This window comes from Pseudophryne corroboree, chromosome 6 (genome assembly GCF_028390025.1).
Source record: "Pseudophryne corroboree isolate aPseCor3 chromosome 6, aPseCor3.hap2, whole genome shotgun sequence".
In the NCBI taxonomy this organism is placed as follows: domain Eukaryota; kingdom Metazoa; phylum Chordata; class Amphibia; order Anura; family Myobatrachidae; genus Pseudophryne; species Pseudophryne corroboree.
The window spans coordinates 253,147,436-253,159,762 of NC_086449.1; the positions used below are offsets into that span (position 1 = coordinate 253,147,436).

General features: G+C 39.1%; 1 protein-coding gene across 1 annotated transcript in view; it reads right to left on the minus strand.

Annotated features, from left to right (window-relative positions):
• Nucleotides 1-1,508: 1,508 nt before the first annotated feature.
• The window catches only part of MAP1A (microtubule associated protein 1A), a 332,532-nt gene continuing 321,713 nt past the window's right edge, over nt 1,509-12,327 (minus strand). Inside the window, exons 6-7 of the mRNA XM_063925911.1 lie at nt 7,175-7,407; nt 1,509-5,640 (exon numbers count right to left, since the gene is read on the minus strand). Of these exons, the coding sequence (XP_063781981.1) occupies nt 5,485-5,640; nt 7,175-7,407 (389 nt within the window). The 3' untranslated portion in view covers nt 1,509-5,484. The remainder of the gene's footprint in view (nt 5,641-7,174; nt 7,408-12,327) is intronic.

Below are 12,327 nucleotides of genomic sequence, written 5' to 3' on the forward strand. Positions count from 1 at the left end.
TCTGATTGGCTAATGAACCGGCGCCTCATTTAAGATACCCGCCGCCAGAGACAGGGCTTCGCGGAGCATTGAGGGGCAGGAGAGGCCCTGCGCTGCGCTCTCCTCCCCACACATAGCAGAGGCAGCGGTGAACAGCAGGGGGATGGTCATTGTGGGGCAATGTGTACCTGGCACTGTGGGGCAATGTGTATCTGGCACTGTGGGGCAATGTGTACCTGGCACTGTGGGGCAATGTGTATCTGGCACTGTGGGGCAATGTGTATCTGGCACTGTGGGGCAATGTGTATCTGGCACTATGGCAGCATATTTGTATCTGGCACTAGACTACTGGGGGCATATGTGTATCTGGTAGTGCACTATTGGGGGCATATGTGTATCACGCCCCATTTTCATTGGCCATGCCCCATGCGGCCACACCCATTTTTTTGGGCGTGCACGCACACAGTACCACTAAGGGGCATATATACTGGGGCATAACTACTGGGGGCAAATCTACTGGGCATAACTACTGGGGGGGGGGGGCTAATTTTTAAGTTGATAATTTTTGTATGGCCCCCAAAGGATTTTAAAAATATCCAAATAGCCCTTGGTAGAAAAAAGGTTCCCCACCCCTGCTCTGGAGTATCACACTTTTTCATTGCACCCCTTGGCTAAACATTTGTTACAGAGAAATTCAGAAAAAAAACATATGAAATGAAATAAGTTGTGCTTATATGACATAATTAGGTTCAGTTATTTGGCCAGGAACAGGATTTGCTTCTGTTTGTCCACATATTTTATAACTGACAGCCACCAGCACTGGTTTTGCCTATTACTTTGGCCATAAATAATTTGAATTGTCCTGGGCCACCAACCCAGGACACTTCTGCAAATGTCCCGCGGCACCCCAGGGGGCCACAGCACCCAGTTTGGGAACCACTGGCATAGTGTAATGGGTTCTATACATCTGCAATGGATTGACCTAATTACCTATTATGCCAATGCCTGGGTAGGGGAACCAGGTAAATCCAACATGTTGGAAATCTCCAATTTGCCTATTCCGACCAAAAAATGATCAGGGACGAGTCTGGGATTTTAAACATGCAGAATTTCCCTGAAGGGTCGCTGATCATCGATGTCCATCAGTTGTCTGCTTTGATCGGCAGATAGGCATCGGGGAATCATGGTGCTGCTATGTGGCCTACATAAGTGTCAAAATATTCCAATAATAAACAAAACCAATACATAATTTATCATTATATAAACATATTAAGTGGTTAAAAACAATTGTGCAAGTTATGATCTATTATCCCCCAGTCATGTCATGTTATACCTTGGGTCCATTAGGGTGACAGCAGCTTCAAACCCCCGCTTCCTTGTGTTTCCTCTTGCACTATATGATGAGGAGGTAGAGTTGACCACTTTAAAATTCTAAAGCCAATATTATAACCAGTTTCTTGTGCTGAAGTAGGTGTGACGGATAAAGCGAAGTCTCTTTAATTGTCTTGAAATAAAGGCAAAATATAAACTTTTCTGATCTATTCATGTCATTTTATTGTTAGATTTCAGGCGTTTTCCATTTACAGCAAATTCAAAATGACAGACTTTTGCACACAGAAAAGGGAAATGAATGAACAGAGCAAAACGAAAACCTTTTTGGGAAACAAGTTTATTAGTAATGACGCTGAACATAAGAGGAAAAAGAATGAAAAAGTCGGGGTCTTATTTATACAACATCCAACGTAGAAAGAAGCTATCAGGAATATAGGTTGCAATTTTCAATACAATTAAGACATGTTCACTTTTTATATATTTGTAAAATAGTTATTTTTTTTCTTGTTTTATCTATGACATACAGGAGTATAACTTGTTGTAATCCACATGCAGAAACAAGCAACAGCTGATTTTAAATGTTTCTATTTTTATATATCACCTATATGTTACGTTGTATGATAGCAATGGATTTACAGGTAATCTGTATTTGTGATACATGTTAGTGAATACAGCCCATCAAGGTTACAGGCTCTGCCCTCTGACGGCCATCAAGTTATCTGTCTGTACTGATCAGCAGAGGCATTGAGCATTGATTTGACCTTGGTTGATGGTGAGTGTGATCCTCTTTGCGTAGGGTGTGCAATACTGACCCTGCAGCTGTTGTTGATATAAAGTGTTACTTTGCTTTAGTGCTACAAAACTACTAAAATGCATTAAAAGGCAGCAATGAGAATGTCTATTTGGTAACTTGTATCTTTACTATGTTCCTTATGTGTTGGAAAGCTTCTTAAAGGGAAACCATAAATGAAATTGCTCAGTGCACAGGAATAAAGGGTAAAAGGTCTAAGAGGACAATGTTTACATTCTTCTTTGACACATCATAGCTGTGTGTTTCCATTCAGTATTGTCATGTGCAAGGCAGGTTTCTAAATGACCACCGTCATCATGTTTCCTACTCTTTTAAGTTTAGAGTTCAAGTTTAGGCATAATAGGAACATTCATAGCTAAGTATTGTTTTAGTGCATTAGCTATTCTACCTAGACACTCGTATGGATGTGGACGAAGGAAATGGCTGTGCACTAGCGTGTTCCTTTTGGATCGTCATCGAATGAGTGCGCTAGGCATCCAGGCACCTATGTATCTGGCTAAGAGCCACAAGCATTGCAGCAAAGTAGGGGTGGGGTGGGTGGGGGTCTTCTTGGTCACATCCACATCATTAAACATAGAACATACACACAGGTTCTTCAGAACAGTCGTGTGCATAAAATGCAGAGCATGCATCTTTAAGATTCAGCTTCAATCAAATAAATCAAGCATACCAATCCAGTACAACAGCGGTTCTCTCAAATTCAGCACAGGAAAAGACGGAGACTTGGGGTTAAATGATAGATTTGTAAAAACTATTGGAATTACACAATTCCATAAAAGACAACTGTTAAGACTAGCAAACAAAATATTCAAACATTCCATATTATCTTATACATATAGCTAAATGCTTTCATCAACAGGATTTACTTTGGGTCCAAACTATTAAAAACTATATTTTGGCTTGTTATGTGTCACCCTACTGGGTACTAATCACAAGGCCAGAACTGGACTCCCATCCCATTGTACTACATTCTTATCTCTGTGTTACGAAAGCATAGTAACAGAAATCGAGAGGAAGGATATTATCCCAATATATATCATTCCAGTAGATAACCACAATCAGTCACTACCCAATGTACAGTATACCATTCCAGCAGATAACCACAATCGGTCACTATGTTACAGTTATTGACACTTGTTAGTTAAAAAGTGTATGAGTGGAACTTTTGTGAAATTATTATGTTATGGTCATTGCGTTTATTTTATTTCGCATTTTCTAGAATTCAATCTTTAATTTTAAAACTTAACATATCACTTTTTCTACAAGAAGAGATTTTATTTTTGTAAATGCAACCTCAACGGAAATTTACTGAAGGACGCTATTTTATATGTGCAAAATTGCAAGCATTTAAAATTGATTTCTAGAGTGCAAAAACTGGAATAAAACATTTACTAAAATCTCTTTTTTTCTACAACGTGATCTTTTACAAAGCAACTACAGGATGACTATTCACAGATATGCCCTGTTGGAGCTCTGAGCGACACCTGTAAAGAGCACTTACAATCTATAAAATGGTATCCCCAACATTAAGCCACTGGCGTTTATTGACGACCAGTATTTTAATCAATATGTTGTACTATGATAGAACGCAACTAAAAAAATCTATCTACAAAATCAAACAACACTGTTTTACTGTTAGACTCATAAATTAATAACACATAGCTTAGATTTGACACTAAAAAATAAATATATAAATTAGACAGCAAAATACGCCATTGATATATAAATGGTTTGTTCAGCAATCAGAAACTGTGTTTTTTTATTTTTTTATTGTAAGGCAAATTGCTCCCTACAGCAGCCATAAAAACTAATATGTAAACAAAAAAGTTTTTAAAAAAGTTGTAAGTTTGTGTGTAGCAGCTTCCATGGTTTAACTAAAATATCTGATTATGTTCTTGTAAGAGTACAGTGGCTATGAATCTATTTTGTATAATAACATGTGATGTACATTGACACATTTCCACATTACAGTCGTTGTCAATTTTTTACTTTGTGGATCATTACCGAATAGGCAGTCACTTAGGTTTTGGTCCAATTGCCAATCAAAGATGTAAGTAAACAACATATAACGAGGAGATGGGAAGAGAAGTACCTCTACTGCTTGATTGAATATTTAGACTAGCTACCACCGCTACCAACACTACTGGTAAACAGTTTGATCCTTTATACTGTATATATATTTACTCTTCTCTGGTATAAGACAGTAACCACTGTGTACAGTGTGTTATAGGGAATCTTACAATAGAAACACAACAGGGAGTTTATCCTACAGGGATTTTTTTCTTTGTTTTTAATAATGTCTCAAGCCATGTTGGTGGCGCCTGTTGGGAATAGTGTTTAAGAATACTTTGTTCCTATATATGTTAATGTAGAACATCCATCTCTCTAAGCACTTCTGCAGAGGCCCTGCTTCACTGCTCTGACTGAGCACCTAGTGCAGGACCAAGGAACTTGGTAAAATGAAACATGTACATAACTGCCACTGTTATCCCAAAATGAATTCAGGTTATCTTCAGTCACTGTACCATTTTTAATGTGAAATAGTTAGATATATTCTATTGGGATAACTCTGGTTACATATGTATGCCACAAAAAATAAGACATCTTTTTATTGTGATCCGGCAATAGGGATTAATAGAACTGCATCAAAGCTCCACAATAAGAGCATCGTTTAAGCAGATACATTGCCTCCCATCTCTTATCATTTTGGTTGTTAGAGCATGAAACGTATTTTGTTCATACGTCACATATCTAAATAATACGCTTGTTGTTTTTTGTCTTTCAGTCCATTTCAGGCCCTTTCACTGGCTTGTAATGTCCAAATGTAATGTTACGCTAGCACGTTAAACTAAAAAACACAAGCTACAGAAATGATGATTTAAATAACATCAGTATTCAAAGTGTGGTTCCTACTGCTAAATCTGAGTGATTATTTCTTTTATGGTAAATGTACTGTCCTAAGCCAGTCTTCTTTAATATTCACAATGTGGGTTTATAATTGCTTAACAAGAGAACACATTCATATTATTCCAGACCACTGCCATTATTTTATCTAAGAGCAATATTTCATGTTGCTTATACTGTAATAAGCACTGTACGAAAATGTGATACATATTAAACAGAAAATGGTAAAATGTAATTGTAATGGTATTAAAACAAAAATGCATATAGTCCAACATTGGTACAGTCCTGTTAAACATATCTTTTCCTAACCAGCCAATGTAAGACTGGGTGTAAAGTTGAAGGTGTTTGGCAAGGTGGATGCTTTGGGTACAAAACAGATGAAATCGGGAACTGGGCTGCAGCTGGACACATACCTAAACACAAAGTACGCATGGAGATGTTAGTGATCGGCGTGATGATTAGAACTCTATTTTGCATGCTGGAAAGGATTCATCCTGCATCACTACAGTACTGCTGCTAGCTAAGACCATTATATTAAGCTCCTGCTGCTTCTCATGGGTCTGTTGGTACCATTCACGCGTCACCTCTGTGTCATGTGTCGGGATCAATGTCACCTGGATAAAGAAATATAAAGCATAGTAGACATTCAACAGTACTTGAGGGCATATTTATTTTTATATATATATATATATATATATATATATATATATATATAACAGAATAACAGAATGATCTTTGTTGCGCTTTAACCAAGGTATTACTTTTTTGGTATACCTTTTGAGTGTGATTTAAACCACAACTTATAGTCTAATAACATAAATAGTTTATTAATTAACTTATGCTGCTACCTCAAAAACGGACCCTTTGCCAATATGGGCCTATGAAAATTAGTATGAGAAAAGGTTTTATTTGAGTAGCGCTCTAATTAGAAAAGTCTCAATTGGTTGTTAAACCATTGGAAACGATAGAGAATATGAACTGAGGATAGACTATTACTACCTTATGCACAGACACACCCAATATATTCATATATAAAGTTATTTTATTAAAATACAATTAAAACAATTGTTAAAATATTAAAGATTTAATTTTCACAAACAATTTTTCACCGGAAATAACAATGGCAACTTGCAGGCTTTTAATAGCCCATTCACTTTTATAATGATAGCATAAAGTTTATGCCTGCAAGTTGCCATAGTTATTTCCGGTAAAAAATTGTTTGTGAAAATGAAATTATTCATATGACATTATTACGATTATTACCATTATTAGGATTTAAGACCACTGGGGGGGGAGGGGAGGGGGGGGGGGGCTGGGGGGTCTATTGCCAGTGGGGGATGGGAAGTTATTTTATAATGACGGCCTATGTGCAGGGATTAAATATTTTATTAGAATTACGTCTTAAACTTTATAAAGTAATTTAAAAGACGACAAATTTCTGAGAAGTTTTGTGTGTGTGTGTGGGGGGGGGGGATTTGTCACTTAAGTGGTTAATTGTATCAAAGGGCTTTAGGAGATTTCACAAAAACATTTCCTCTGACTCGAATCTTGCTCGCATTTCCCATACCTGTAATGGGAAATATGATCAGCCCGAATTTGCTACGTTCAAACTGCGACTTTTATTTTCAGACCAGTCACTTCTAAACTAATGCCATCTTCAGGTGGTGTTAATTACAGACATTGGTCCGTTTCTGTAGTCCTGCTCTGCCCTTTCTGACATCGGACAGGGATAACAGAGGTGGAGCCTGTGATCAACCTGTGTCTAGTAGGACACAGACTGCGTTCAGTATTGCATAAATGTTTATAAAAGAAAATAAATAAAAATTAAAGCTTTTTCTGTAACCCCGATCAGAGGTCAGCTGTGTGGTCAGTTGATATGCCAGCCAGGGGGTTATCTCAGCAGGTAGGTTTTATTTATTTCCTTTTATAAACATCTATTTTCTTTCTGCATGCAGTCTGTCTCCTATCAGACACAGTCTGCAGTGCCTTACTGGGCAAGTGTAGAGTGTGCCCATACAATATTTTCCAAGTATCCATGCTTGGAAATCTGCAGCAGGAATAACCATCAGCAGCTCTTAAACTAGTTCCACCCTCTCATAATTGTGACTTTCATTTTGATAAACAGAGTGCATAGCATTCATAACTTACCTGCAGGTTCTCTCCCCACTGGGATTTTCCTTCCAAAAGTGCATCCAGCACAGCTCGGTTTGGTTCCCCATTGGCTGCATCGTTACCACTTACAACATAGTATGCAGCTCGAACTCTTTTGAAGAACTCCAAATCAGTGTTTTTGCTATTGCAATGATTAGGGATATAGGCCAAATCCACATACACAGGTGGGCCAGGAGGGATGATGGAGCTGGATTTAGAGCTACTTGTACCTAAGTGGGGGGAAAAACATGCACATTATAATAGTGAAGGAAATATTATATATGTAATATTCTAGAATAATTAAAAAAAAGTTATACAATTATTTTCAAACTGATATTTATATTCTCCTGCTGGTCCTAAAACACTTTCCAAACTACTTTTATCACAGCTTCTTGCCTAAAGAATGGTCCTGATACTGGGCAAATGGTCTGTACTGAATACTGGCAATAGGGTTATACAGGTTGAGTATCCCTTATCCAAAATGCTTGGGACCAGAGGTATTTTGGATATCGGATTTTTCCATATTTTGGAATAATTGCAAACCATAATGAGATATCATGGTGATGGGACCTAAGTCTAAGCGCAGAATACATTTATGTTACATATACACCTTATACACACAGCCTGAAGGTAATTTTAGCCAATATTTTTTATAACTGTGTGCATTAAACAAAGTGTGTGTACATTCACACAACTCATTTATGTTTCATATACACTTTATACACACAGCCTGAAGGTAATTGAATACAATATTTTTAATAACTTCTTGTAATAAACAAAGTTTGTGTACATTGAGCCATCAAAAAACAAAAGTTTCATTATTTCACTCTCACTCAAAAAAGTCCGTATTTTGGAATATTCCGTATTTCGGAATATTGGGATATGGGATACTCAACCTGTAGTATGCCTGTAGCATAGCATTTGAAATACACTATGTAGACAAAAATGATTGGACACCCCCATGCAAGCTAAATGGTGTGCTCCTGCAGCAGACACATGTCCGGGAAGGTATAAAACAGCCAGAGGGGCACTGATTAGATCATTTGCTAACGAAATGACTTGCCGGAAGGAGCCGAGTTTGAAAGAGGTCATCGTAGGCTGCTCGATCGGAGTTATAAGTGTGAGAAGCATTGCGGATGTTAGGAAAGTTCCTAAATCCACTGTGTCTTTAGTCATTAATGCGTGGAAGAAGAACGGTCATTTCAGGAATGCACCTCGCCCTGGAAGACCCCAGAAACTGCAACCCAGGGACCGTAGAGTGCTAACCAGGGAGCTACGAAAGAACGAGTTGTCCCATGCATACCATTGCACATGAGTTCCAAATGGCCATGAATTTGATGGTTTCGACAAGAACACTTCGTAGGAAGGCCCATACACTTGGATATTATGGGCAAACTGCTTCTCATAAACCACTTGTCATGTTTCCAGGGTGATGTTGGACTGGTATACAGAAAATCGGTAACCCGGATAAACTGGCCAGCTCAGAGTCCAGATCTTAACCCCACCGAGAACCTCTGAGACGAACTGGAGCAACGAGTATGTTCTAGGCCGTCTCAACCTTCTTCAGTGTCACAGTTGGTCACTGTACTTAAGGCAGAATGGCAAAACATACCGCCTGCTGTTGTCCAGGAACTTGTAGACAGTATGCCAAGAAGGGTGTCTGCAGTAATAACTGCACGGAGTAAACCAACAAAGTACTAACAACAATAAAATCTCATTGATCTATTTGCTATCAGTGTCCAATCACATTTGTCTACATAGTGTACCAGGGGCTACTCAGATTCGAAGTGCTCAGTTCAAAGTGTTATTAGAATTTTTGGGTTGAAGCTGGAGTCAGTCAGGATTTCTTATTATAGGATGTACACTACATGTTGCGGACTGCCTGGGGGTCCTTAAAAACAAAGCCAGTAATGGCGGAAGTCTTCGGCTGCGTGACCCGGGTCACACCGCTGCGGCTGGATGAAGAAGCCCCCGGCACATGCGCTGTCTTGCTTGGAGGACGCTGGGGACATGCAGCCCAGCCGCGGCTGAAGGAAGGAAGGAGCCGGCCCGTCGATAAAATTAAACCAAGGGCAGGAGCTTATTGTTTTTAACTTTTTCCTTTTTTTTTTTACTGCATGTATGCATTGACTTGGAGTTAGACACTTACACTCCCTGGGTCCAACAACAGCAGCTGTCCCGGGAGTATCTTATTCCTTGTCTCTTACTCCACAAGTTGATCCTGGTGGTGTTGTCCCATTATTGCTATCAAATCAGGCTCTCCTGCATAAACCTCAGTCTGGCTAATGTGGGGCAGCACGGACGGTGTAATGGTTAGCATTACTGCCTCACAGCACTGAGGTCATGGGTTCAATACCCACCATGGCCCAAACTGTGTGGAGTTTGTATATTCTCCCGGTGTAAGAACATTACTACCTAACAAAAACAAACTTTTCTGGCGAGGACAGATGGGTGGGGGGGATTTATGAGATGAGGGGGTACTCATAAATGAAAAGCCTAATCAAGAGGTAATGGGGGAGAAAAAAGGTTGGGAACCGCTGATATAGAGTAAATCATATTACACACGTATCAGTTTTCCCATATGTGACTTGGGTCTTTGTATGGCTTATCTCCCACAGTGTGACCATTACAGTGTGCCACATGGCTGCCTCACCTGGTACGCTCATAGATTAAATGAAAAGTACATGGACCTGACGTTTATGGTGGGAACCTACTCCTAGCGTTAGCATGCTGTAACCACCTATTTTGTCTGATCTACTCTAGGTGTGACCTATTCCACCCAGGGTAATCCTACGTAGGGCACCCAAGACAGCTGCCTCGCCTGATACTTTTCATTCGTGGAATATATAACCCATGGAATTTATTACTCAAAGTGACTGTACCAACCTGACAGTATGCTTATTGTGTTCTCTAGGCTTTTTTTATTTTATTTTCTGTCTGGTTTTCTACTTGATGTTATACAAAATCCTTTGTACAATGTGTTATTTTTTTTTATGTCTGTAAAGCGACTTTGAGTCCTGCTGGAGAAAAGAGCTATATAAATAAAATTATTATTATTATTCAGATTAAATGTACCAGCCTTACTTTGCTGCACATGACATTGTAACAGCTGGCAGTGATTATTTTTGCATGAATGAGGCACAAAGGACAGTTTTAAACTTTGAGGAGATCTGGTGAATATTATAAAGACCCCAATCAGATGCACAGTGTAGAGTATAAGCTCTGATCTGTGGTATGGTAACTAGTATGCACATACACTTTGATACGATGGCTAATGTAAAAAAAAACCCAGATCCCGATCCTCAGTGCTAATGTATAGAACTGATCCTTATCATCATGCCAGGAGTAAAAAGAAGCCAAAAGCAATCTTGCTGTATACAAGCTAGATTGCAATCCTTGTAGCTACTGAGAACAGAGCCTACTCCAGACCACATAATTTACTTCTATGTCACACAACAGTCTATCTTTTAGGCCACTAGTAAATGCGGACCTCACCTCAAGAAGAGCAATCTTGCATATGCACTCTCTATTGTACACTAGCCATTAGACTGGGGGGTATCAAATGCACTAGCCATAGGACTGATTATCAATGATATGTGAATTTGCTTTGCATGCTTAACACTAGAACGGGCTTTGTTAAAGAAAGTATAGAGAAGCTCTTTTTTTAATTTCTGCAAAAAATGATGCATGTCAAATCTCTGGCAACTGCACTGATGTAGTAAATGTATGCCACAGTATATGCTGAGTTGTAAAAGAGAAGACATTATTATTTTAAACATGTTGGCAAAGCAGCATGTTGACATGTAATGCCGTCCAATTAACCTACCAGTACATTTTTTGGATTGTGGGAGGAAACCCACGCAAGCATGGGAAGAATAGCCAAACTCCACGGAGCCATTATTCCCCATATATATATATATATATATATTGAGAAGAGATCGCGCACGTATACTTTCATCAAATGTGGGTGCAGGGTCAGCCATGATTCTTATAGAAAAAATCCAAACAGTCCGCTTGTGTGTCTTGCAGGAAGTTGAGACCAGCACACCTTTATCCAGTTCCAAACAATTAATGTCACCATAAATACCAGTGTAAAACTCATGCCAATCACATGGGGTTATCTCAGCAGTATAGGATACAAAATAACATTTATACTTGCAGCATATCCTTAATGAAAGGCATTACAATCAACTAGGGGAGCAGCGCTCTCAACCCTGCCTCAGTGTAGCAGCATATCCCAAGGGATTTTACACTGGTATTTGTGGTGACATTAAATGTTTGGAGAAAGGTGTGCTGGTCTCAACTTCGTTCAAGACACACAAGTGGACTGTTTGGATTTATATATATATATATATATATATATATATATATAGTACTGTGCAAACGTTATGGTAGGTGTGCATAAAATGCTGCAAAGTAGGAATGCTTTCAAATATAAGTGTTAATAGTTTATTTTTATCAATTAACAAAATGCAAAGTGAATGAACAGAAGAGAAATGCAAATCAAATCAATTTTTGTTGTGTGACCACCCTGTGGTCTTCAAAACAGCATCAATTATTCCAGGTACACTTGCACACAGTTATTGAAGGAACTGGGCAAAGAGGTCCTTCCAAACATCTTGGAAAACTAACCACAGATGTTCTGTGGGTGTAGGCTTGCCCAAATCCTTCTGTCTCTTCATGTAATCCCAGACAGACTCGATAATGTTGAGATCAGGGCTCTGTGGGGACCATATCATCATTTCCAGGACTCCTTGTTCTTCTTTATATTGAAGATAGTTCTTAATGACATTGGCTGTTTGTTTAGGGTAGTTGTACTGGCGCAGAATAAATTTGGAGCCAATCAGACGCCTCCCTGACGGTATTGCATGATGGATAAGTACCTGCCTGTATTTCTTAGCATTGAGGACACTATTAATCCTGACCAAATCCCCAACTCCATTTGCTGAAATGCAGCCCCAAGCTTGCAAGGAACCTCCACCATGCTTCACTGTTGCCTGCAGACACTCATTATTGTACCACTCTCCAGCCCTTCGCCAAACAAACTGCCTTCTGTTACAGCTCAATATTTCAAACATTCACTCATTAGTACAGAGCACCTGCTGCCATTTCTCTGCACGCAGTTCCTTTGTTTTTGTGCATAGCTGAGT